Source organism: Pelodiscus sinensis, chromosome 14 (assembly GCF_049634645.1).
Source record: "Pelodiscus sinensis isolate JC-2024 chromosome 14, ASM4963464v1, whole genome shotgun sequence".
NCBI classification, from domain to species: domain Eukaryota; kingdom Metazoa; phylum Chordata; order Testudines; family Trionychidae; genus Pelodiscus; species Pelodiscus sinensis.
In genome coordinates this window covers 2903645-2930871 of record NC_134724.1, presented here as the reverse complement: position 1 = coordinate 2930871, position 27227 = coordinate 2903645, and the positions used below count along the sequence as shown (strand labels likewise).

The 27227-nt window shown below is 51.0% G+C and overlaps 1 protein-coding gene across 3 annotated transcripts in view; it reads right to left on the bottom strand.

The window, feature by feature from the left end:
* ITGA11 (integrin subunit alpha 11) overlaps positions 1-27227 on the bottom strand; it is a 183843-nt gene that overhangs the window by 48906 nt on the left and 107710 nt on the right. For all 3 annotated transcript variants that reach the window (XM_075896852.1, XM_075896851.1, XM_075896853.1), the window contains exons 8-15: positions 25674-25818; positions 24986-25151; positions 23774-23844; positions 17870-18014; positions 14322-14470; positions 11508-11648; positions 5267-5470; positions 1808-1938 (exon numbers count right to left, since the gene is read on the bottom strand). In XM_075896852.1, the coding sequence (XP_075752967.1) occupies positions 1808-1938; positions 5267-5470; positions 11508-11648; positions 14322-14470; positions 17870-18014; positions 23774-23844; positions 24986-25151; positions 25674-25818 (1152 nt within the window). The remainder of the gene's footprint in view (positions 1-1807; positions 1939-5266; positions 5471-11507; positions 11649-14321; positions 14471-17869; positions 18015-23773; positions 23845-24985; positions 25152-25673; positions 25819-27227) is intronic.

Below are 27227 nucleotides of genomic sequence, written 5' to 3'. Positions count from 1 at the left end.
GATTCTCCTCTGCAATCCCATTGGCTTCTCCGGAACGGCCATGCTCAGAACGGAGAGAGGAATTTGGTTCTGTGCAAACACGGAGTGTTTTTCAGAACCAACCCTCACGTGGTATAAAATGGCTGTAGCCCCCTTACTGTGCTAATTGACATCCGCTGACAGTCTGTCCGCCTGCCCACAAGGTGCTTTCCAAACACTAATTAAGGCTTTGATATAGTCATCTATCTGTTTTAGAAATGTGCCTCTGTCTGTTCAACAACTCCTAAACGAGAAGAGCTAGAACGACCAAATTTGGGATGCCACTTCCTCTTCTCCTAACTTAAAACAAGGTCAGGGTTGGGTTGTGCCAGGACAATGGGATGTGCCTAGAATGAGATTGTTTCTCAACAAATAAGGGAGGGGTCTTGTAGGAGGGAGTTATATTGTGGAATGGCCACAGGGGGGCAGCAAGAGCCCCAGCAGGAAGCTACATCTCCTGACACCTTGGACAGTTCTGAGAAGCGCTGGCAGGAGGCATGCGTGGCCCTCCCTTCCCCTGGGGTTGAGACTGGCCGGAGACATGCACAGCCTTCTCCTTGGATGTGCTTAGGAAGTGCCAGCATAACCCGCCCCCGCTCCAGGCCGACCAAGGGAAAAGCCAGCCGCCAGAGTGCACAGACCCACCCCCAACCCGGGCCGAACCCGAGCAGCGCCGAGTAAGTCTTCTACTTTATTAACTAAATAAAACCAAGAGCGCTTTGGGAAACAACATTAATTTTGTTTTTTGTCTGAAACTCCAGGGAATTATGCAAAAGCGGCGAGGAGTCCTGTGGCATTAGGGAATTATGAAATTCAGTGATGTTTTAGCATCTTTTCGTGCACAGTTGCCTTTCCAATACCATCCTACAGTAATAGTCCAGAACCCTGCTGCTTCCTCAGTATATCTAGGCTTGGAAGAATTTGATCTTTATTGGAAAATGGTGGTAAATATCGCTTTCACTCTACACATAAGCCAACAACAAAACCTTTCCATCCATAATGACTGAAATTTATAGATAGGCAACAAAAGGAAATTGCTGCTTGAGAACTAACTAGAATCTGATGGAAGTATAATTACATTGTATATTTTGACATGTGCTATTGATAATTTGGGTTTTAATTATTATAAAGCTTTAACTTTCTGAATCCTAATTACCACTGTCATTACTAAATGATTGTCTGACCTCCTATAATTTTCCACAACTGTGAAAGTTTCAGTGGATAAAAATAGAAAAGGTCTGACAACCCATAATTTTGCTAAACTGAAAATCTGAATTGATAAAAATACAAAACATTGATATCTGTTCAAATCACACACACACACAAATCAAAATCAAGTTCCCAAAGTCTAAGGGCTTGTCTACACTAATGATAAAATTGAAGCTGCCGCAGTCAATCTTCCACTGTTTGAATTAGCGGATCTAGTGAAGACACGGTAATGCTAGATGGAGAGTGTGCGCCCAGCAGTGCCAGTAGTTCTTCTCCTACAAGTAGCAAGGGAAATTGATGGGAGCGTACACTCCCGTCAACCTCCCACTATGTGGATGGTGCCAAAATGTGATTTAAGATACTTCGACTCCAGCTGCATAATTAGCGTAGTTGGAGTTGCGTATCTTAAGTTGACTTTCTCCTTTAGTGTAGACCAGGCCTAAGTGGATAGGATTAAGACCGCGGAATACGAGTATAAAATTGGTCAGATTTTTGTAAAATCGATGTTTCCCTTAAATGACAACATATTTCAATGAACATTAGTGAGAGGGCAGTAACAAAACCAGGAAGTATAACCTACCACAAGAGCACAGCATGCCCAAGTGAACCAACTGCTAGGTCAATGAGGCCATCTTCGTTGAGATCTAGTTGTCCGTGAATACTGCATCCAAAATACTTCAGGCCCAGACCAAAGTCTGCCGCTGCTATTCTCTGAAAAGCACAAAAAGAAAACTATGTGCATTTTTAGCAAGAGTAGTCTACTACAGGTTGAACCTCTCTAATTCGGCATTCCCTGGTCCAGCAACCTCCATACTCCGGCATGATGTTAGTTAGCCAGATGTCCACTTATCCTGGGTGTGGCCAAGTTTCCCGCGTCCCATAAAGTTTGTTTACAGCCACCAGTCCTGGCTCTCAGTGTTCTGTGCTGTTATTTAGCTCTAATTTATCCCTAAATGTCTTCTCATAGCCCATTCAGCAGTGGAAGTGCTGGTAATGCTGCTAGACAATATCGACCTCCTGTGAGTTGGCAAATTCTCTGGTTTCTCACCGGTCAGGTGTCGGACTACAGAGGTTCAACCTGTCCTATGATTATTTTATGGTTGTGTGCCGTGTGACCTACGACACAAGCCAGTGTTTCGATCTCTGTCTAATGCCACATGTGTTGACATCCATACAACATACGCAGACCACTTCAGTCTTCTTTTATGAGTCCTCACCTCTGCTCAGTCCTTTGTAGCATGTCAGCATTGGTTACTTTGTCCCACCCGTGGAGACCAAGTGGTCTTCCCTGGTATTTCTGATGGAATCGGATACGTTTCCTGATCTGAGTGGTGAGATACCCTACGAATGGATCCTTCTGCACCCAGTACTTCTCAGTTCGCTCACCCCAAGAATACTGATATTCAGCGAGCCATTGCTCTGACTGCTTGACTCCGGTTCCCAGGGTCCTACATGGTTCTTGCATTCCAATCCCCTAGTCTAGTCGGGTTTTAGCTATTTGCATCTTTTGTTTCCAGTGATGCAATCTCTTGTCAGACGGGGGCACCAACATCAGACCGTCTGACAAGACTCATTCAGACTCATTTTTTGGGCACCTAGCACGAACGACAGCAGGGAAAGGGACCACAATGTTTGTGAGCATGGCCCCGTGTCTGAAACCATATGTGCAAATGTGTGTGTGTGTTTGCATGTGGGAACACGCAAGTGCATGTGTGTGGGTGGGTGCATGGGTGTGGGTATCGGGGCATGGACCTGTGCCTTCACCGGTATGAATGCATGTAAGTTCACATGCCTGTGCCCACATCAGCCAGGCCTTCATTTTCGACACACAGAGGTCACGGTGCTACAAACCGCTCTGCCTGCTTTTCCCTTGGAGCACATCAAGGGATCGTGGAATGAAAGTGGGATCTGGGGGCGCAATCAAGCGCCGATGTTCTGTTCTGCCGAGAACACCAAACTAACTGTGGATTTCAGCATATCCAGAGCTATGGGAGGAGAAAGCCACTTTCAAAGGGCGGATGGAAAAGAAATAAATAAGCCATTTGATTTTGAGAGGTGGTGGTGGGGGGGGGGGGGGGAACGAGTAGACATGGGGGGGTGCTGGAGCATCTTAAGTAAATACCTTTTCTTTATTCACTTTCTCCACACCAGTCATGATTTTATAGGACCTCTATGATATCACTCCTTAGTCTCTTCTTTTCTGAGCTGAAAAGTCCCAGTCTTTTTAATCTCTCTTTACATAGGACGCGTTTCAAACCCCTCATCATTTTTGTTGCCCCTTTCTGACCTTTTCCCAATGCCAATATATCTTCTTTGAGATGAGGCGACCACATCTGTACGCAGCATCATGGATTTATACAGAGGCTATAAGATATTCTCTGTGGGTATGTCTACACTACCACCCTAGTTCGAACGAGGGTGGTTAATGTAGTCATACGAACTTGCAAATGAAGCCCGGGATTTGAATTTCCCGGGCTTCATTTGCATGTTGCCGGGCGCCGCCATTTTTAAATGTCCGCTAGTGCGGACTCCGTGCCCGCGGCTACACGCGGCACGAACTAGATAGTTCGGACTAGGCTTCCTATTCCGAACTATCTGTACACCTCGTTCCAGATAGGAATAGGAAGCCTAGTCCGAACTATCTAGTTCGTGCTGCGTGTAGCCGCGGGCACGGAGTCCGCACTAGCGGACATTTAAAAATGGCGGCGCCCGGCAACATGCAAATGAAGCCCGGGAAATTCAAATCCCGGGCTTCATTTGCAAGTTCGTATGACTACATTAACCACCCTCGTTCGAACTAGGGTGGTAGTGTAGACATACCCTGACTTAGGGTGTGTCTAGACCACAGGGTTTTTTAGAAAAACGGCCGTTTTTCCGAAAAAACTTCACCTACGTCCACATTGCAATCCCTTTCTTTCTAAAGAAAATCAAAAGAACGCAGGTGTTTTCCCAACATTGCTAAACCTCATTCTATGAGGAAGAATGCCTTTTCCAAAAGAACTCTTTCGGAAAAAGGCGTGTGTGGACGCAGAAGAGGGAATTTTTTCGAAAGAAGAGGCCTCCAAGAAAAAGCACAGGTGACCTGGTGGCCATTCCGCCCATAGTAATCACAGCTTACATGTGAGACCCCATCCAAAGAGAGTGGACGCTCTCTTTTGAAAAAGCAGATGGTTTTTTCGATGCGCTTCTGCAGCGTGGACGCTCTCTTTCAGAGGAAGTATTTTCGGAAGATCTCTTCCGAAAAAGCTTCTTTCAAAAGAAGCCTGAGGTCTGGATGTAGCCTTAGTCTCCTAAATGATTCCTAACATTCAGTTTGTTTTTTGACTGCCGCTGCACAGTGAGTGGATGTTTCTGGAGAAAATAAGAACATAAGAACGGCCATACTGGGTCAGACCAAAGGTCCATCCAGCCCAGTACCCTGTCTTCCCACAGTGGCCAATACCAGGTGCCCCAGAGGGAGTGAACCGAACAGGTAATGATCAAGCGATCTCTCTCCTGCCATCCATCTCCACCCTCTGACAAACAGAGGCTAGGGACACCATTCCTTCCCCATCCTGGCTAATAGCCATTGATGGACCTAACCTCCATGAATTTATCTAGTTTTCTTTTAAACCCTGTTACAGTCCTAGCCTTCACAACCTCCTCAGGCAAGGAGTTCCACAGGTTGACTGTGTGCTGTGTGAAGAAGAACTTCCTTTTATTTGTTTTAAACCTGCTGCCCATTAATTTCATTTGGTGGCCCCTAGTTCTTATATTATGGGAATAAGTAAATAACTTTTCCTTATTCCCTTTCTCCACACCACTCACGATTTTATAGATCTCTAGGATATTATTCTCCTCTTTTCCAAGCTGAAAAGTCCTATAGTCCTAGCCTTCACAGCCTCCTCTGGCAAAGAGTTCCACAGGTTGACTACACGCTGTGTGAAGAAGAACTTTCTTTTATTAGTTTTAAACCTGCTACCTATTAATTTCATTTGGTGTCCTCTAGTTTTTCTATTTAGGGAACTAATAAATAAGCGAGGGACAAGGGAAGCTATACCTGTTTATACATCTTCTGGAGGTTTTCTTCGAATCCATGGAAGATATATATGGCTCCTTGGTGGTCATCTTCCAAAGGAGCCCCAATGATGACATCATTGTAGGAGTCTTGATTCAAATCGGGGACGGAGGCAATGCAAGAGCCGAACCTGGAATTCTGGTAGCTCTGCAAATCTTTCAGAGATCCGTTGGAAACAAATCGGTCCTTCAAAGGGGAAACAGCAATAAAGATGGAGGAATTAAGAATCCCCAAAGCAGGAGACAATCAATCAACCAACTCCCTCAAAGCCCACAGAAAACCCCCCGCCCCCAAGCCTTTCTGTGTGACCTTAGATAGTCAGTCCGTGCCTTTGTCCCCGAGCTGTAACATGGAGATCACCTCAGGAGTGTTGTGAGGTGAAAGGACATGAGGGGATGGTCTAGACTGCAGTGCCTAGAGGTATCCTGGAAAAGCTCTTCTGTGTCCAAGGAATGTATCTGCTTTTCCCAAAAACAAAAATTTCGGAAAAGCAGACGCATTTTTTTGGCATCCTTGTAAACCTTGTTGTATGAGGAAGAAGAGATGTTCTGAAAGAGGGTTCTTTTCTGACATTTGGCCTCGTGCAGATGGGCCAAATGTCGGAAAAGCCTCTTTCGGAAGAAAAGCAGAAAAAGATACGCAAATTGCACTTCGCAATTTGCGTATCTTTTACCAGCTTTTCTTTGTAGTGTTGACACAGCCTGAGAGATTGTGAGGGGCTCAGATAGACAGACAGACAGACAGACAAAAAGACAGATGGAAAGAGAGAAAGAGACAGAAACTACAGAGGTGTATCTAGACTACACCTCTCTGTCGACAGAGAGATGTAAATTAGGCACATCGAAATTACTAATGAAGCAGAGATTTAAATATCCCATGCTTCATTAGCATAAACATGACCGCTGCTTTTTTCCAAAAACGGAGCTTTTTCGAGAAAAAACCCTGGCAGTCTGGATGCAGATCTGTCGAAAATAAACCCTTTTTCGACAGATCCTATAAACCTCATTTTTTGAGGAATACAGGATCTTTTGCAAAAGGGTTTATTTTCGATAGATCCATGTCTAGACTGCCAGGTTTTTTTCGAAAACGCTCCGTTCTGGAAAAAAGCGGTGACCATGTTTATGCTAATGAAGTGCAGGATATTTAAATCCCTGCTTCATTAGTAATTTTGATGTGCTTAATTTGCATCCCTCTGCTGACAGGGATTCAGTCTAGACGTAGCCTTAGAGTCTTTCTACCTCAGTTGACTGATCTGTAAAATCGGGGCAAGATCTCTTAGGGTATGTTTACACAGCAGCATTATTTCGGAATTACTAACGCTATTCCGTACTAACAAAGAGCGTGTCTACACAGCCAGCCATTATTTCAAAATGTCGTCGAGTTGGAGGACTTCTTACTCTGACTCCTGTAACTCATTTCATGAGGAGTAAGGGAAGTTGGAGGAAGAATGTTCTTCCTTTGACTTCCTGCTATGTAGCCAAAAGCTGAGTTATGCTATTTTGACTTCAGCTACGCAATTGACAGACCTGACGTTGTGTAGCTTAGTTTGAGTTTTGCCCTGCTGGGTAGACAGGCCCTTACCTCCTCATCGGGGTGTTGTAAAGCTTAATTCATTAATATTTGTCAGATGCGTTGAGCTCTGTAGCTGGAAGGGTTTTGGCACATACACATATTAGTCTGCACAGAGATCTGCTCATCTGGGAGGCAAACGTTCCCTCCTGTTCGACTGTGGGAGGGACGCAGGCTTTTGGATGCTCCCTCACAGTATGTAGGGTTCATTTGCGCCTGGTGGCCTTTGGTTTTGGGGGACAGGGTGGGGCAGAGAACGCTGCAGCGGGGCCGATCGCTGGGCACTGCAGCCCGCGAGGCTGGGGCGGAATGTGTCAGTACAGGCCGGCTCCGGCTCCAGCTCGGACACGTTTTTTGCATTTTCATTGCAAATTCAAAACAGGTGCTGGGATGAGCCCGTGGCAGAGCCTATTTTGAGGAAAAATTTGCGCTGAGAAACCAAGCGGCGCTGCCACATCGCTCATTTCAGTGCCGTTCCCCCCAACGAGAAAAAAAAAAAAGAGCACAAAGACAGTCAAGACAATTGCGTCAGCTGACAGCGCCCCTGCAATTTCACCCGCGTCAGTTTCATTCTGCTGCTTGACTCGGCCTTGTTTCGATGATCTCAGTGTCATGTGCCACGGCTGTGGCCGCTCAGTGCACGGTTCGTATTCAACAAAGGAAATCAACTGGCCACACTGAGCAAACCTTCATCAATTTGCTCAATGGATCACAGCTCAAACCACAGCCCGGCAAACGCGGGGCCCTAACGGGACCATCTCAGGGTCTTGAAAGCCAGCTGCATCAGGCATGTGTTGGCGAGTAAGAGGGAGCTATTTCCTTACAATCCAGGGACAGTGCCTCTGGTTATCATTTTCCCTGCCCCAGAAGTGCCCAACATGTTTTTTCGGGAGGCGATAGCATGTGTTGCAAAATCCCGACCGATTATTTACCGGCTTCCCTACTTCACACAGCAAAAACAACCAGAGAGCAAAAGGTTTTGGGGTGTTGTTTTCCAGTGTGACTTTCCTCTGGGTGGTTACAGAAAGTTACCACGCACACACGCCACTTCTTGCTCCTTCTAATTTGGGTTCGTGGGAATGATGCAACACTTGCTACTGGGTGTCTGAACAGACCTCAGCCGCTTTCACGCTAAAAGGTTTGAATCCTTAACAGCGTGTCTCTGGTTACGGCACTCACGACAGCGTGCAGAGCCAGCGTGGGAGATCTAATTTTACCCTGGCCTTGTCACTAATCCCCAGATGGAGCTTATGGCTTTTTTTCAGCCTGGCCAAGATTTTCAATCTTGTGCATGCTACAAAGATGTCCAAGAAGAAGCAGGAGGAACAGCTCTTCCTTTCTGTGGCGACTTTTTTTGGTCATGACCCCAGAGAGCCTGGCTGGGATCCGAGAGGAAATCGTAACGGAAGCAGCGCGATTTGCAAGCGCTTTCCCAAATGAGGACGTGAACATGATTCCAAAATGTTATCGGAAGAGCCTTTCCCACAACAAATCGACACGGAACCAGCAAATGCCACCGTGAAGGCTTTTTCCCCAGCACTGGGGTATTTGTATTTTCCTCTCAGGCGCCTAGAACCAAGCGCTACCAGAGCCCTAACGCCCGGACCTACCGCTTCCTCATTAACGATGACGAGAAGGCTGCCAGTCCCCGCCCCCTAGCCCCAACAGAGTAATCTTCGAGGCTGCTCTGCACTTTACAGACTCAGGCTGAGCCCGAACAGGATCTGCTGGGAAGTCCCACAACATTTCAACAGGCTGTGATGGCGCGTTGGGGGTCCCCCATCTCCTGCACCCCGAAATGGCACAAACAGACTGCACCAGCCGGTGGAATAGAGGAAGTTTATTGCCTCTCCAGGATACAGCACAGCACAGATGTAATCTGGTCACAGAGCTGGGCTAGGATGCCTCAGGCCCCCTTGAGATGGGGGGGAGACTGGGCCCCTAAACTCCAGCCCCTTTCCCTAGGCTGTCTCCTCCATGCTCCCAGCCAGCCAGCCACTAACTAACTCTCTTCCAGCCCTGCCCCCCAGCCAGGGCAGCATTCCCCCTTCCTTCGTTCCTCTCCATGGGGGGTGTCTGGTTCAACAGGTTTGGTCTCACCTTTGCATAATGAGGTTTTCCCTGCTGGGTCTTGCTCCAGACAGCAGAGGTCACCACAGCCCAGCAAGTACCCCCACTACGTCACACAGGCTCTAGAGAAACAACCTGGGATTTAAATCTAGAAACCCCAACCTGTACAGAACATGGTCCTTCCTCTAGCCCTGGGTTCCCCAGACTATGGGTCCGGACCCAAATATGGGTCGCCATTGCATTTCAAAAGGGTCGCCAGGTGTCTCCCCAGGTGTGTCTTAAGGAGCCATTCACACATTTTTTGAATTGTCCTGCGTCACCAAGTCTTCCTGAATTGTCGAAAAGGTTGCTCTAGCGGGTTGGAGCCCGTTATCACCGGAACAACTCTAGGGCGTCCACTGCGGGCGCATCACTCTCTGTTAACATCGATCGGATGATTTTTTTAAAAACGGAAAAGAAAACGTTTCATTCGTGATTGGATGGGGCAGCCTCCTGCAAAAGGCACCGGGATTCTGGGAAGGGGAAAATGCCGAGCAGGCAGAAGAAATGTTGCCAGTGTCCGGGCCTGGCCAAAGAGTTTGCAGGGCCCAAGGCAGCGAGGCTGAACCGCACGGCCACGCGGGTCCCAGTCAGGGCTGCGAGTGAGTGGCCGGGTGGGTGGGGTGCAGGGACCTGAATGTGCGGGGCCCAAGGTAACCACTTCACTCGCCTTGCCCAAAGGCCGGGCCTGCCCGCGTCCCATGGGACCATCGGTGAGGCACTGGGAGCAGGAGATGGTCTGGCCAGAAGACCCTGGTGCCCCAGGCACCTGATACAAAACCCGCAGAAGAAATGGGAAACCTTCCCTGGATGGAAGTGGGATTTCGATGAGGGCTCAGCAGCCATCTCCAGAGTGGGAGCTGGAGGAAGGGGCCAGTAGCCAGAGCCATGTTCTCCCCAAGGGAAGGGGAATCCATTTTCGGTCTGCAGGGGAGAGCAGCGAACAGGCAGCCCGGGGCGGTGCAGCTTTGTGTCAGTGGCCTAGATTCTGCGTCTCTGGATTGGGACAAACGATGCTGGCTGGGACGTGAAGGCAACGTGGCTGCCCTTCTGGACAAGCCACGTGTGTGCGCGCCACGGCCCTGCGTCTGGCCTGAGATCCCCACCTGGTGCTTTCTCCTGGAACCTCCGAGGCCCAGCGATATCCCTTGATGCCCTGACCATTATCAGCGGTGAGAACTTTGGCTCCTGTTATCAGCACAGCAGCGGGACCAGCCGCTACCCACGCTGCCTGCTCCAGCCGAGTGCCGCCCCTCTCCATCCATCCACCCCCCTGAGTAGAGTGGAGCGCGCCGCTGTTCATCGGGCCAAGCAGAGCTGCTCCCCGTCTGTCTGTCTGTCTCTTGAAATGGAAAAAACTCCTCTGTCTGTCCTGCTGAGCAGACAGACCCCTTGGCCGGCCTGAGGGTCCATCTAGGGTAAATGGACACAGCACTTGGGGAAACCGCTCAGATGCACATACCCAGGCTAGGTCTGATCGGACTAGCGCACTCCAGAGGAGCAGTATAGTCACGGCGCATGGGCGAGCCACCGGGCTACAGTCCCATCTGAGCTTCCAGGCAGATACTCGGGTGGGCAGCCCAGCCCACCGGCCATGCTGCCATGATTATGACGCTAGTTTGATCAGGCTAACGTCACCCAAGCTAGGGCACGTGTCTCAACCTGAGCTGGACATGACCCCTCCAGCCTCAGATGGATCTGTCTTGTCCAAGCAGAGAGGACATCCCTGTCCGCCAGCCTCGCCAACCCAGGAGACTGGGCGCTTTCTGCCTGAGCACAGTGAAGGCCTCCAGCCGGGGCATACATCTCTCCTCAGAAACAGGTTGTCTGGCTCTGTCTATGCTCCTCTGCGTGCTCTCACGCACCTTCTTCTATCTGGCTGTGTCTACACTGGCCACTTATTCCGGAAAATCAGCCGCTTTTCCGGAATAACTTGCCAGCTGTCTACACTGGCCCCTTGAATTTCCGGAAAAGCACTGACGATCTAATGTAAAATCATCAGTGCTTTTCCGGGAAAACTATGCTGCTCCCGTTCGGGCAAAAGTCCTTTTCCGGAAAACTGTTCCAGAAAAGGGCCAGTGTAGACAGCCCAGATTTCTTTTCCGCAAAAAAGCCCCGATCGCGAAAATGACGATCGGGGCTTTTTTGCGGAAAAGCACGTCTAGATTGGCACGGACGATTTATGGAAAAAGTGCTTTTCCGGAAAAGCATCCTGCCAATGTAGACGCGCTTTTTCCGGAAATACTGATAACGGAAAACTGTTCCATTTTAAGGATTTCCGGAAAATCATACCAGTGTAGACGTAACCTCTGTGTTTTGAGGGGGGTGTTCCCCTCGCCAGCACGCTTACATTCTCTCACAGGCGCGGCTGCGTTATCCTCAGGAAGGTGCCGGATGCTGTCCATACTCAGACCCCCCGCAATGGGCCCAGAGCTGGGCAACATATCCGAGGACAGCCACGTTTGAGGACGGGGGATTGGAACACCGGCTATTCCACAGCCTCTTCTGGGGAAAGAGCAAAGATCCAACAAACCGGCGCAGTTACCTCTTTTAGGACGTAGATGTACACCTTCCCCCGCTCTCGGCCTTCGCTGAAGTACATGGGGGCGCCGACCAGCAGAATGTCGGTGATCCCATCGCCGTTAACGTCGATGGAGTTTATTTCACTTCCGTAGTAGGAGCCAATCTGAAAGAGCCAGAAAGGAGGAAACGGTTGGAACGGGAAACGAGAACGCCACGTTTACCGGCCTGTATCTCTAAGGAACCGAGCACCTCGCGGACAACACCCTTGGCACCGGTGGCATTTTCAGCCTTCGAAATGGAGACGTTTTAAACACACTGTCTAGCGAGGGCTCCAGGAAAAGAGTGCTAATGCGGAAAGATTCACGACTCTTCTTTGCTCCGGCTTTGTGGCATTCCCCGAGTGTCACGTTTCCCTGCTGAAGGAGGTTTTGAAGGAGAGATGGCAGCATCCGATCACTTCGGTGCATTTAAGCAGAATGACCTTCTCCAAATCGATAACCATTCAGGATTCGCTCCCGGTGCAGACGGTACGTGCGGAGCTATTGCCTTAGTTCTACTAGACCAAGGGTGGGCAATGTTTAAGAGGGCGCCACTTAATTTTGGTAAGTGGTCACAGACCGGCTGCACCCCCAGAAGGGGAGGGGTCTGGGGCAGAAGGGGCGGGGCTAGGGTCTAGTTTCCCCCCCAGAGTTGTCTGGGGCTGGAGGCTTCAAATTAAAAACACAGCAAAGGGCTCCTGGCTCCGGCTCAGCTGCTACCGCGTTGCCTAGCAGCTGCCCATGGTTGCTGCGGTTATTTCAAGGGCTCACAGCTCTGGCCTCTGCCAGGACAGCACCACGACTGGCAGCCGTGAGCCAATGAAATAGGGTCCTGGTGCCTGAGCCACCTCTTGGAAATCTGGTGGCACGGGCAGCAGGATATAAATAGAAAGTGGCCGGATGCAGCCCGTGGGCCAGATCGAAGTGTGTGGCGGGCCGGATCCGGCCCTGGGGCTGCATCTTGCCAGCCCTATAAGGGTACGTCTACACTACAGCACTAATTCGAACTAACTTAATTCGAATTAGTTAATTCGAACCAAGCTAATTCGAACTAGAGCATCTAGACCTAAAAACTAGTTTAAATTAGCATTTTGCTAATTCGAACTAGCATGTCCACACTGAGTGGACCCTGAACTGGGCTTAAGGATGGCCGGAAGCAGTGCCGGCAGGGCATCAGATTAGGACTCAGGAATGTCTCAGGCTAGCCGAGAGCTGTGCTTAAAGGGACCCGACCCTCACCCCGGACAGACAGTTCTCAGGGGTTCCCCTCTTGCTTGTCTAACTCGATGAGGGACAGCAAAGCAGTCCTGGCTTGGAGTGCCCTGAGTGCCCACACTCGGCACATCACAGCACTCGGCCATCAGCCCGGCTGCACTTGCCGCAGGCTGCCATCCGGGGAGGGGAGTCAATCGGGGGGCTGCACGAGAGCTTCCACCCCGAGGAGCCCGCAGAGCCACCGCAGTACTCTCCATCGGGGGCTCGTACCCCATTCCTCCCTCACCTCCTTCCACTTACCCCTCTCTAGCCCCCCTTCCTAATGTACAAAATAAAGGACACGTGTGTTCAAAAATAGAAACTCTCTTTATTGAACAAAACTCGGGGAGACTGGGAAAAGGAGGTGGGAGAGGGGAAGAGAGAGGGTGGGAGAGGGGAGGGCAACTAAAATGATCAGGGGTTTGGAACAGGTCCCATATGAAGAGAGGCTAAAGAGACTGGGACTTCTCAGCTTAGAAAAGAGGAGACTGAGGGGGGATAGGATAGAGGTCTCTAAAAGCATTAGTGGGGTGGAGAGGGTGCATAAAGAAAAGTTCTTCATTAGTTCCCATAATAGAAGGACTGGAGGACACCAGATGAAATGAATGGGTAGCAGGCTTCAAACTAGTAACAGAAAGTTCTTCTTCACAAAGCAAATAGTCAACTTGTGGAACTCCTTGCTGCAGGAGGCTGTGAAGGCTAGAACTATAACAAAGAAATTCCTCCCCGGTGCCTCTTGGGGCTCTAAATCGAGGTAGTGCATCCACATTAGGGAAGCCTGCCTCAGACTGGTTTCGAGGCTTCTCTGCAGCGTGGACGTGCTATTTTGAAATAAGCTATTTTGGGAGTTGTTATTCTGAAATAGCTTATTTCGAAATACCCTTGTAGTGCAGACATACCCCGACAGAGCAGTGAATTTCACCTCGCCGGCCAAGGGGCTGGAGGCTGGGGAGGGAACAATGGAGGGGTCGGATGAATTTCAGGCCCTCTGTTGGAAGAAGAGGACAGACAGGCAACAGAAGGGGCCGCTGAGTTATACAAGGGTGCTGCTTTTAGCATGGTACAGCGGCGGGAGAGGCAGAGCCGAAGCGGTGGCGTTGTACATGGCACAAGTGCAGAGGGGATTAAGAAAAGCGGAGGCAGCAGTGTAAGAGAAAAGATGAAGGTTATCTGGAGAAGAAGGCGGCTGTGAGTCTATGTCCTTGTGTGCACACAGAAATAACCCCCCATTGCTGGCCCAGGGCTCAGGACTTGGTCTACACGCCTGAAAATCTGCTGTCTAGAAATTCAGGCTCAGGCTGAACCCTCCGTTCCAGGACCCTGAGAGGAGGGAAGGTCCCAGCGTTCACAGTCAGCTGACTCCACTGAAGTCAGGATCATCCATGTACATCAGATGAAGCTCTAACCTTTTGCCAGCTCAATGAGAACTTGTAAATGGGGACCAAGGCCTAATTTTTAACAGCCATATACAGAAGCGCAGCCAACGAAGCCTATGTCTGATGTCTGCTCCATAGACAGGTACGATGCATCCCCCGATGGTTTACCTGTTCTCCTTTCAGAGACTGGTGAATGGTTAGGTTTCTGTTGCTGTGCATTGTAAAAATAATGGCTTTCCCCGTGTGGTTGAACCTCGGAGCTCCGGCCACATAAATTCTTCCATGCTTGGGTGACATCACGGAGGTGACAGTGTAACCTAGGAGACATGGAAACACAAGGTGAGCACATGTAGCAAAGAACACAGGCAAATCTGGGGACCCAAAAGCTGCTAAATCAATTGCATGTTATGATTTCCAGCCAGAAAATAAATTGCCAGAAGAGAACACCGTGACCTAGGGATGTAACCAGGTGACCCTTACTGGATGATGCATACGGGGTATCACTTAACCGGTACCCGGGGACAGCCCCTGACCCATGGCTGCTCCAGGAGTCGGCCCCCATGCACAGGGCATCTAGGAGCAGACCTTGTGTGGGGGGAGGTAGACATAACCCTGCACATGGGGGAGGTGGGGTGGGATCGAGACCCCGCTTAATCAGTTAAACCGAAGACGTAACCGGTAAACCAAGATTTTACATCCCTCCTGTGATCATGTCGCCTGACCGCTTGTACAGCCTCATCCAGGAAGCAACCCTCAAACAGCGCCTGGGGCTGATCTTGTAGACAAACCTCCAAGCTGGATTTTAAACTGGCCAGTGATGGAGAATTCACCATGGCCCCTGGGTAAAATGGTTCCAGTGGTTAATTATTCTCACTCGGAAAAATTCGGCCTTATCTCTAGCCTGAATCGGCCCGCATCAGTGCTTCTAATTTCACCGCTCACTCCGTTCCTCGAGTCTCTTCCTTCATTGCAACACTGGTGGCTGACAATCTGGGGTTGATTAGTTGCAGGCTGCTCCCGCAGCTCCGGCGGCCTGCCAGATCAGCAAGCCGGGGACCAAGATTTCTCCAAAGATAGTCATGCAAGCCAAGCCGGCAGCTCCGACCTTTGGTTTTGAAGTGCCGGAAATGTATTGCCCCGGCCCCTCATTCCTGGAGTGTCCAGAATTACAAGAAGGAACATGCAAAGGTTGGTGCTGCTAGCAAATCAAACGCAGAAGAATTTCGCAATCGCAGGGAAGGCCTCTTGCAGTGTCCGGTTGCTACCTTCCTGCACGGCGGAGGAACTGTTCTCCCGCCTGTAACACTGTGTTTGGATGCAAAACTGTGATGCGGGATGCCACACACCCCGTATGATGCGGGATGCCACGATGGGAGCTATAAAAAGCCCTGACACTCTAGTGAATAACCCTATACACGGATATCTCGAGGAGGCCTATTGTTGAATACAGATGTGTCCTGTATGCAGACAGAGAACATGAGTCCAGGCAAAGCTGTTGAGTTATGCTCCCCTGAATAAGCCATCTGAATCCCAGGGATTGGGTTTACTTTAGCCCCGGAATCGGTAGTCCTGGTTCTAGGCTAATCTACTGTGTGAACGGGAGGGTGAGATTTTGCGAATGAAACTGATCACACATTATATTAAACTGGAAGGCTGAGCCGACGGGGCTGGGGTCCTTCACTCAATTAATGTTGGTGGGGTTTTGGAAAATAAAATGCCCAAACTTCATTTCAATCATTGCTCTGGGCTGGGGAGGAGGGGTTCAGGATGCAAGTTGCCCTGGGGAGAGAGGACAACCCCAGCCCCATCTCAGCACAGCAGCTAGGGGAGAAGCGCCTCCCCGTGTCCGCTGCAGCTCCAGCAGGCACAGCCGGGGGAAGGGTGCACGTCCCCTGGCTGGGGCAGGTCCGGGTCTGTCTGCCCCCTGTATTCCCCAGCCAGAGTAGAATGCAGCAAACTGGGCACTTCCCCTCGCTCCCTGACAAAGGGGAACAGCCAGGAACATTCCCATACAAATTATGGAGGGAAGGGAACTTCAACCTTCTTCACCCTCCTAATGCACCCTAGGAGGAGCATTGCCAGCAGATCCAGAGAAGTGATTATTCCCCTTTATTCGGGTCTGGTGAGGCCACATCTGGAGTATTGTGTCCAGTTCTGGGCCCCCCGCTATAGAAAGGACGTGGGCGCATTTGAGAGGGTCCAGCAGAGGGTGCCCAAAATGATTAGGGGGCTGGAGCACTTGAGCTATGAGGAGAGGCTGAGGGATTTGGGTTTGTTTAGTCTGCAGAAGAGAAGAGTGAGGGGGGATTTGATAGCAGCCTTCAACTTCCTGAAGGGAGGTTCCAAAGAGGATGGAGAAAAGTCTGGCCTATGAAAGCTCATCACCTAATAAACCATCTTGTTAGACTTTAAAGTGCTGCATCGTCCTGTTTTTTGTTTCAGCTACACCAGACTAACACGGCTACATCTGTGTTACTGTTCTCAGTAGTGACGGATGCAGAACGAGGAGCAATGGTCTCAAGTTACAGTGGGAGAGGTCCAGGTTGGATATTAGGAAAAACTATTTCACTGGGCAGGTGGGGAAGCGCTGGGATGGGGTCCCTAGGGAAGTGGTGAAATCTCCATCCCTAGAGGTGTTTAAGTCTCGGCTTGACACAGACCTGGTTGGGTTGATTGAGTTGGGATTGGTCCTGCCTTGGGTAGGGGGCTGGACTTGGTGACTCCTGAGGTCTCTTCCAGCTCTAGGATTCTATGATTCTCCCTAATAGGTACCCGGCGAGTAAGAGGCAGTTCTGGATGCAGGGGGTGGGGGGGAAGGGGATAGCCCCAGGCAGCCTGCTGATTCTGTCTCCTTTCTATATGGTTTTCTGAGCAGCAATCCCATTCCAGGCACCCCCCATTGTCCGGGCACAGCCAAACCCTGCCCCTGCCTTACGTTATGAGAAGAGGAAGCTGTGTGCCGAATTCGGTGGTCCTAGCTCTTACTGTTTAGGTGTTCTTGAACAGACCGACAGACAGTCCGACAGACAGACTCACTCTCTCAAACATAGAGTAGACTGTAGCGGGTTCGACTCACCACTGCGGCGCCTCCTGCTGGTCACACTGGGAATTAGCTCAGTTTGTTGGCGTGCGCCACCTTCTGGCCGGCATGTCCCCCATTGTGTGGTTTCTTCTTAATTGTTGGGGCTTCTCCCCAGCTCCCCTGAGCCTGCCCCGCATGGCTCCTCCTCAGGTGCTTCTCCCAGAGAACCAGTCCTTCCGCTTCGCCAGTCAGGACCCAACTGCCCTCTGCTCTGCTAAGCAGCGCCTTATAACAGGGGCTGCCCCAACAAGACGCCCTTTGACTGGCTCCCTATGAGCCTCTCTCTGATTGGTGGGGCTTGCACAGGCTCCCTGCGGCCTGGTTTTAACCCCTTCCTTGCCACAGTGGGGCAGCAGCCCCAATGACATCTCTATTCCTATGGGCCTTGGCTTTCCACTGGCTCCGCCGCTCGTTCGATACACAGATGGTTTTATTGGCGAGCTAGGGATAGTATCTCTCTCTCTCACGAGCACAGCTAGGCACCTAATGTATTGTGGCTTGGCTGGGTGTTTCTGTGAGCCCCGGCAAACCAGGTCTGCTGCGAAAGACTCGGCACTTTCCACCTGGCCTGGCCGAAATGATCTAAAAAATGGCAAAACCACGACTCTAGACCCGTTCTGCGCAACCTCCTTACCTAGGTATGCCCCATGGTTCTTCAGCTCCTCCGGGAACTCTTGGAGGTAGGATTCCCTATGAGGAATGACTTTCCCACTGCTGGTTTCCTTGAGCACCGCTCCGTTCCAGTCATACGCCCCCACGGCCCCGAGCAGAATCCCATCCTGCCGTGGACACAAAGTCGTTAGAGCCTCTCGGCACTGGAGCCAGCGGCGGCTGGATGTGGCTTCGACGCACATACCGCACGCCGCGCCAATCCAGACAAACGGCGTGTGCGCCAGATGGAAACCCACGGAGCGGGGAAAGCCCCCGGCAGAGGCGAACGCCCGTGTGGGCTCGCTTTGACGCCGCACGTACAGCCCGACCCCGCATGGCACCGATGAGGTGTTGTGAGGACCACTGCTAGGGAAAGACCCTGTCTGGGTGCACAAGGGCATCCCACCCGGAATCAGTGAGAACGTCTGCCAGGTGGCCAGCTTATTCCTTCCCAGTGGCAGCTGCTGGCCACAGCAGGGAGTGTCACTGCTTGTCCGACCTGTGCGCCCTTGTAGCCAAGAAGGCTAACGGCAAATTGGGCTGCAATAGGAGCATTGCCAGCAGATCCAGAGAAGTGATTGTTCACGTTTATTCGGCTCTGGTGAGGCCACCTCTGGAGTATTGCATCCAGTTCCGGGGCCCCTGTTAGAGAAAGGATGCGGACGCATTGGAGAGGGTCAACCAAAATGATTAGGGGCTGGAGCGCATGACCTACGAGGAGAGGCTGAGGGATTTGGGCTTGTTTAGTCTGCAGAAGCGAAGAGTGAGGGGGATTTGAGAGCAGCCTCCCACTCCCTGAAGGGAGGTTCCAAAGAGGCTGGAGAGAGGCTGTTCTCAGGGGTGACAGATGGCAGAATGAGGAGCAATGGGCTCAAGTTACAGTGGGGGAGGTCTAGGTTGGATATTAGGAAAAACTAGGCGGGTGGGGAAGCGCTGGGCTGGGTTCCCTAGGGAGGGGGTGGAATCTCCGTCCCTAGAGGTGTTTAAGTCCTAGCTTCACAAAGCCCTGGCTGGGATGATTGAGTTGGGTTGATCCTGCTTTGGTCGGGGGCTGGACTTGATGGCTTCCTGAGGTCTCTGCCCGCCCTGGGATTCTAACTCAGGGCTAAGTCCGCTCAGGTGTGCCTGTTCTTCACATAGATCCACCCCATTGAGAGCCAGTGCACCTGAGCATAAGGCACCGGCGGTACCGGGGGCTTTAGCTTTGTGTCTGCTCAGGGAGGACGCCCAGGGTGTTACACTGCCGGGGCCTGCATGTTGTCTCTGCCCCTGCCGGCTGGCGTGCAGCAGTGTAACTCATCACGCTGAACCCCCCACAAGGTCCTGCTGGATCACAGCGCATCACCTTTGTTACCCCTCCCTCCTCAAGCGTCCTCATCCCGCTGCTGAGACAGCACAGACCACGGCTCTGAGCCTGGCGTTGCTCTAGCAGTCAGAAACCAGCCCTGAAGTCCCTGGCTTTGGGTCCCTTTGGGTTGTGCCAGGGGCTGCTCTGAGTCACCCTCGGACTCTGACTGGCCCCAGCCAGCTTCCAGGCATGGGGAAGCCCAATGGAGATTTAAAGCAACTTTCCCTGTTTCCTCTTTGGGTCCTATGCCCCACGCAGCATCGCGGGATCTGGGAATCTGGCCCGTTATTGACAGGACCCCAACAATCCAGGTAGTGGCCTTTCAGGCCCAATCATTATGTAACAGGCTGCTACAGCTGGCCCGCCGTCCGCCCGGCAGAAGTTTAATCACAAGTCTGGCGAAAACCAGTGTGACTCAGAGCATCCGGATCCAGAGCTAAAAATAGGAACTCAATGCAGCCCGTCACGACAATTTCACTGCACAGCAGATGGCACTTTGGGACTCAAACGTTCTGCTGCTGGCACCACGGCGCCCCTCTAGGAGAGGGTGGCACAGGCTAGTGGGCGCAGCTCTGGGTCACTCACATGTTCCCCTCATAAGGGGTCCAGCAGCGAGTAGGGGAGACACCGGCTCAGGACAGCACCATATGGAGATTAGACAGGGCACGACGCTACGGTTAACACCCCCATGGAACGTTCAAGAGCCAATGACTCGGCAGCATGTCTTTTGAGAGCCAATGGGATTGGACCACTAAGCCACGCCCGCATAGGAGCTGGAACTAGGAGTGCGGGGTGAGGGAGGGGGGAGAGAGAGAGGCTGCGGCATCCCCTGTCCTGAAGGGTTTCTATTATACACAGGGTTTCCAGCTTGGTACAACAGCAGTCAGCACCCCCATTATAAACATAAGGACAAATGCAAAGGCCTCCACTTAGGAAGGAACAATCAGTCTCACATAAAATCATAGAATCATAGAATAATAGGACTGGAAGGGACCTCGAGAGGCCATCGAGTCCAGCCCCCCGCCCTCAAGGCAGGACCAAGCTCCGTCTACACCATCCCTGACAGATGTCTATCTAACCTGTTCTTAAATATCTCCAGAGAGGGAGATTCCACCACCTCCCTTGGCAATTTATTCCAATATTTGACCACCCTGACAGTTAGGAATTTTTTCCTAATGTCCAATCTAAACCTCCCCTGCTGCACTTTAAGCCCATTACTCCTTGTCCTGTCCTCAGAAACCAAGAGGAACAAGTTTTCTCCTTCCTCCTTGTGACACCCTTTTAGATATTTGAAAACCGCTATCATGTCCCCCCTTAATCTTCTTTTTTCCAAACTAAACAAGCCCAGTTCATGAAGCCTGGCTTCATAGGTCATGTTCTCTAGACCTTTAATCATTCTTGTCGCTCTTCTCTGTACCCTTTCCAATTTCTCCACATCTTTCTTGAAATGTGGCGCCAAGAACTGGACACAGTACTCCAGCTGAGGCCTAACTAGTGCAGAGTAGAGCGGCAGAATGACTTCACGAGTTTTGGTTACAACACACCTGTTGATACAACCTAGAATCATATTTGCTTTTTTTGCAACAGCATCACACTGTTGACTCATATTCAACTTGTGGTCCACTATGACCCCTAGATCCCTTTCCGCCATGCTCCTTCCTAGACAGTCGCTTCCCATCTTGTATGTATGGAACTGATTGTTCCTTCCTAAGTGGAGCACTTTGCATTTCTCTTTATTAAACCTCATCCTGTTTACCTCTGACCATTTCTCTAACTTGCTAAGGTCATTCTGAATTATTTCCCTATCCTCCAAAGAAGTTGCAACCCCACTCAGTTTGGTATCATCTGCAAACTTAATAAGCTTACTCTCTATCCCAATATCCACATCATTGATATATACAGACATATACAGAATGGGAAGCGACTGTCTAGGAAGGAGTCCAGCAGAAAGGGATCTAGGGGTTATAGTGGACCACAAGCTGAATATGAGTCAACAGTATGACACAGCTGCAAAAAAAGCAGACATGATTCTGGGAGGCATTAACAGGAGTGTTGTGAGCAAGACACAAAAAGTCATTCTTCCGCTCTACTCTGCGCTGGTTAGGCCTCAGTTGGAGTGTTGTGTCCAGGTCTGGGCCCCGCGTTTCTGGAAAGATGTGGAGAAATTGGAGAAGGGCCAGAGAAGAGCAACGAGAATGATTAAAGGTCTAGAGAACATGAGCTACGAGGGAAGGCTGAAAGAACCGGGCTTGTTTAGTTTAGAAAAGAGAAGGCGGAGTTGCACATAAAGCCTGACTCTGCATAGCACCAGTGCAGCGTTGCGCATACAAGCGGTAGGTAAAGGGGACATGAGAGCAGCTTTCAGGTATCTAAAAGGGTGTTACAAGGACGAGGGAGACAAATTGTTCCCCTTGGCCTCTGAGGACAGGACAAGAAGCAATGGGCTTAAATTGCAGCAAGGGAGGTTTAGGTTGCACATTAGGAAAAACGTCCCACCTGTCAGGATGGTTAAACACTGGAATAAATTGCCTAGGAGGGTCGTGGAATCTCCATCACTGGAGATACTTAAGAGCAGGTTGGACAGACACCTGTCAGGGATGGTCTAGGTGGCACTTGCTCCTGCCGTGAGAGCAGGTGACTGGACTCAGTGGCCTGTCGAGGTCCCTTCCAGTTCTAATATTTGATGATTCTATGATTCAGATCAGGGGACTGAAATCGGACTCTCTCAGCTCTGCTGTGCACACGTTCAGAAAGGAGAGGTGAGGTGGAGTCAGGGTAAACTTTTGAGCCCTGTTTAAAATACTAGTTTCTACATACAGACAAGTATCCCCCTCACGTGGCGATATGAGCAAATCCTGATCAAAGCCAGATGTTGAGAATCTCAAGGAGAATGTTTGCCTGTAGGAAATTGACCAGCCCTTTTTAAAAAAAGCTTCCCTGCCATTTAAATTCCTAGTCAGTGTATTGATTTGGCTTGATGACTCGCTCTAGGTGAAACCCCAGCGTGATGCCTACACGTCACACCAGTCCTTTGCAGAAAGACAGATGGAGGTAGCCAGTAAAGCTTCAGCGAAGCAATGCGCCAAAGCAGTCCTAGACGGGTCTGTGCTACAAACCACTGCACTGATATTTCCAATCAAGCCCTGTCTCATCAAGGACCATTTCACTGCCAAGAGTCCAACCGATCCTAGCGGCATTGTCCGTCGCTCCCGGCCATGCTGCATTTCAGTCGTGAGCTGGATGTGTTTAGAAGAGACTCTACATTTTACAGCTGGGCAGCTCCCCGGGGCGCCAACCGATGGGGGGCACCTGATGGCAGCTGTAAGGGGCATGCGGTGCGTGCTCCCAGTGGGCTGCAGTGGCCGCCTGGGGCGGAGGACGCGTTAACCCCCGCAGTGCCCTTCCCCCCGCGGCCACCCACGGCCAGGCATGGCCCACCCAGGTGGCCCTGGGTTGTGCACCAGCAGCGGTGGCTGGGCAGTACACGTGCCGCGTACCCGCCTGCGCTCCCTGGGGGCAGGCTTGCACATGCGCTGTGCGCCCAGGGGCAGGCCCACGCGTGCGCCATGCACCCGGGGCGGCGCCGCCCGCCCGGGGGCTGAGGAGCCAAAATGGCTCAGGCCGGCCCTGGTGCCAACACCTGGAAGCTCTTCCACTCCGGCCGGGCTACTAAACAAACCTGTCGGGGGCCGCTGACCCACAGAAAAAAAAATCACTCGGGGGCTGCGCACAAGTGAAGAAACCCCCAAACCTCCTCACCGATGTGACCCCCAAGTGAGAAGGAGAAAGACCCTCCCCACACTCCCCTCCCACGAGAGCCTAGGGCAGGGGTCTCCAACCTTTCTAACCACAAGATCACTTTTTTCAATTTAAATGGCACAGAAGATCTACTGCCCCTTCTCTGAGGCCCCGCCCCTGCTCCGCCCTCTCCCCCACGAGGAGTAACGGCAGTTCGAATTACGATCTTTAATTCGAACTACCTACTCCGTGCAGCGTGTAGCCGCGGGCACGGAGTTCGGACTAAGGCAGCACCCGGGAACATGCAAACGAAGCCCGGAATATTTAAATCCCAGGCTTCATTTGCAACTCCACTTGCCCTAATTACCCTACCTAGCTCGAACTAACGAGCTAGTGTAGATGTACCCTGGGAGAGTTACCTACGTCTGTCTCTAGGCATGGGCATCGGGTAATGTAGGCAAGGGAAGGCATTGCCTTCCCAAAACTGCCTACACTGCCCAGCCACTCAGAAGGGGCTGGAGCTACACTATGTGGGGCCCTGGAGACTGGGGAAGGACAGGGTTGGGCAGGGCTTGGCTGGGGGGGAGGTTGTTGAAGGGGCATGGTTTTGGGGTAAGAGGTGGGACTTTGGGAGGAAGGGGCGGGACTTTGGGAGGAAGGGGCGGGACTTCGGGAGGAAGGGGCGGGACTTCAGCTTGCCTTCCCCAGCTGGACCTTCACCTGCCATCCAGGCCCCTAGGACAATTGCCTGCAGCCCCCTCTCCCCTTAAATGGGAGAGAAAAACAAATCTGTTCTCTTACTTCCACAACGTGTGATGAAAATCCGGTCTGGGACATTTCAAGTCCAAAGGAGATTTCATTTTTGTTGGTACCTGGAATAAAAAAAAAGAGGCGTTTAAATGAAAGAGCTGCGATAGGCGAGACAGCCAGTTACCGAAAGGTATTAGGCACAGTGGGCTATGACCTCCCCATGGCACTTCAGGACATGAAAGGCCAATGCTTCCGCTGGTGTAAATTGGGGTCACTTCATTGGAGTGAAGAGAATGACACCAATTCACAGCAGCTGCAAACCTAGGCCCGGGAATACACGTGGCAGGGTCTACCTATGGAGAAGTGCCTCGTTTTCTCTGAGGGGGCCACACTGCTACAGAGCAATCCAGGCGTAGATGCTTGCCCATTGCAAATACCAGCTATGCCCCCCCCAAATGTGGTGACTTTTGACATGGCCAGTCGGAACGGATTTTCATGGGGTCCCTAAAAAGCACCCAAGTGACTCCCAGTCGAAGCCCAGGCCAAATTTCAAAGGCCTGCTGGAAGCATTCAAGATCTTTGAAGAAAACTGGCAAAGAATGTTTTTATAATGGAAAACGTTAGGCAACGTTGCTCTTGGGGGCCACGGCCACTCCCCATCTGACAGAGGAGCACAAGACGTTCGATGTGCTGAAAGTCTTTCCGCACACACATTAGACCAGGGGTGGGGAACCTAAGGTCCAGGGGCCAAACATGGCCCCTGGCTTGCCTGGATCCAGCCCCTGAGGCCCAGGGCCCACCCCGCAGCATTGGGGAATCCAAACTGGCACTCCAGCCCCTCTACCGCTCCACTGCGGGGCTGGAGCGCACAAAATCTACTGAGTCTAGGCCCCCCCCGGCTCTGGTGTGTGAGGGGAACATGGGAGGGTCTTTCTCCTCAGTCGGGGGCTACGTCAGCGAGGGGTTTTCTTGGTCGGTTTGTTTTGCTTCTCACTCCCCTGAACTGATTTTTCTGTGGGTCAGCAGCTCCCTGACCCAAAAAAGGTTCCTTGCCCTTGATTCTTAGACAACTGCAGTTATTTTAGTTTACAAAGTATGATGCTAATAATGTTGGGAAAATGCCCAGCGAGAAGGTCCAATGTTTGGGGTGGCTCACAACGAAAGTTGCAGGTTTACCGAGAACGAAAGCAGTTCTCCGTGCCCCAAGTGGCAGGAGATGGAAGATGGCCGGCAGGAACGTGCAGACGTTAGACACGCACTCACCTTCCAGACTAAATATCCTCTCTCCCAGCGCATCCACAATATCCTTCAGCGCCGCTTCGTCCGTGACATTAAAGAAATGCTTGTCGTCTGGGTCACTCGCGATGAATTTTATTTCATTCAAAAAGGCCTCGGGGTTGATTCCCCGTCGATTATAGTAACCCAGAACCTGGAGGCAAAAACCAAAAATAAGTCTGGCAAATTTCCCACAGAGTGGACACTTGCAATTCCACTGCAGGCAGAAGCCGGGAAGTGAGAAACACACGGGGATAGGCGGCCTAGCAGTTAGAGCACTTCACCTCGGGCTCTGCCTCCCGAGGGGCTACACAATGAAATGATATGAGCCATGAGGCCAGTCGCCTCATCCTGGGAAGGCTGAAGGAACATCGACAGAAGTGTCTGGGCCACGTGAGATGGGGGATAGGTTGGCCAAAGGGTACAAGGGCTGGTCATGAACAAAGACCATGAAGACGGAGCAAATGGTGGTTGGAGATACTGAAGGGGCCAGCTTGGAAGGAGCACGTGCCAATATGCTTGGAGATGGAGAAGAAGAGCAGCTAACCCGGACTGATGGGACAAGGCAAAGAAGGAGAATGCCCGGCTACTGGTCTGTACCCAGTTCGCCACTGAGGAAGCTCGGGCTGATGCCGAGAGGAGCGACCGCGTCTTGTTAAATAGGAGAGTGACTTACTGCCACAGCATATCTGGTGACATTGTCCTTCTCGCTGTCTTCAATCACCTTCTCCAGGTCCGGGCTGTCGTGGGACTCCCCGTCGGTTATGACAATCATCACCTTCTTCGCGCCTTTCCGCCCACCTTTCTGAAAGGCTTCCGAGCTGAAATGAAAAGGAAATACCAGGACCTACCGTAACAGACGTTGCCACGTGTGCGTGTGTGTCACACGTCATGGGCCATTTCCACCGCAAACCCCCTCTCCTGTCTGAACTCCGGCTTCACCTCAACCAATCCCAAGAGTCTCATTCCATACAGGTCCACGGGACGTGACTGGGGCCGATTCACAAGTCACAAGGTGTGCTTTTCGTGGGCTGCTAATTCTTAAAAAGGAACTCCAACAAAATATGGGCTTCTGGGACACCTTTTGGCTATTAACGAGTGATATTTCCTCCCAGTGATCCCACTTGTAATCTCCCCATGGAATAATTCTATTAAATCCTGTTTACACCAGGGTAACGGATCAGAATCAGACTCAGTCTTTGTATTAAAAAGAGCCCATACATTTGATTTAAATTAAGAGCGATAGTGCTGGGGCTTAGTGTTCAACATTCCTATTCATCTCACGCCACTTACAAATCTGCAACAAAAGAGGGAGAGACGAGGTCAGGAAAAAACAAGAGAAAGAAAAAGTCAACCTGAGTACATAACTTCAGTGACGTGAATAGCGTAGCTGGAGTCGACAACCTTAGGTAAAATTTCTGCAGCATCCCCACGGTGGGGGGTGGACAGGAGAAACTCTCCCATCAACTTCCCTCACTCCTCACGACCCAGTGGAATATTGGCATCAACGGGGGTGCCATCAGTGGTTGATTTAGCGGGCCTTTACTAGACCCACTAAATCGAACTCTGAGAGATCAACCTCCCAGTAAGAGGAGACACGCCCTCAGATCAGAACTCCTCCAGCCACTGGGTTAGCTCAGATTTCTGGTTTGACTGTGGATCTGAACAGTGCAACCCAGGATAGGTTAAAAAAGAGGTACCTTGAAATAAATGGGCCCAAATCCTTTCCTCCGCAGCACAAAGCATGCAGAAAACCCGCCTAAGCAACAGGCTGGGGGCTTCCCTGATCCAGTGTAAAACCACTATCACCCCCTTCAGCCAGCCATGGGATAGAAGTGTGTTAGGGATGGTAATTCTTGAGTGGTGGAAGAGGACCACTGCATGGTGTGAAACTATCCCAGCCAGTTCCAAGAGCCAAGGATGTCATGCCGACAGACAGCGACCCCGGACTCCCTGCTGTTGGGTTCAGCTGCAAGTGGAGAATTGAGCAGGATATAGTCTGTTAGAAAGTATCTTTGCAGCTTTGCCTGGAAATATTCCCTAGTGCTGGGACTATTGTTCACTTTTCAAAACACTGGAAAGAAAGAAAGAAAGAAAGAAAGAAAGAAAGAAAGAAAGAAAGAAAGAAAGAAAGAAAGAAAGAAAGAAAGAAAGAAAGAAAGAAAGAAAGAAAGAAAGAAAGAAAGAAAGAAAGAAAGAACTCGAGACTTGTCGTGCAAATAAACGTGAG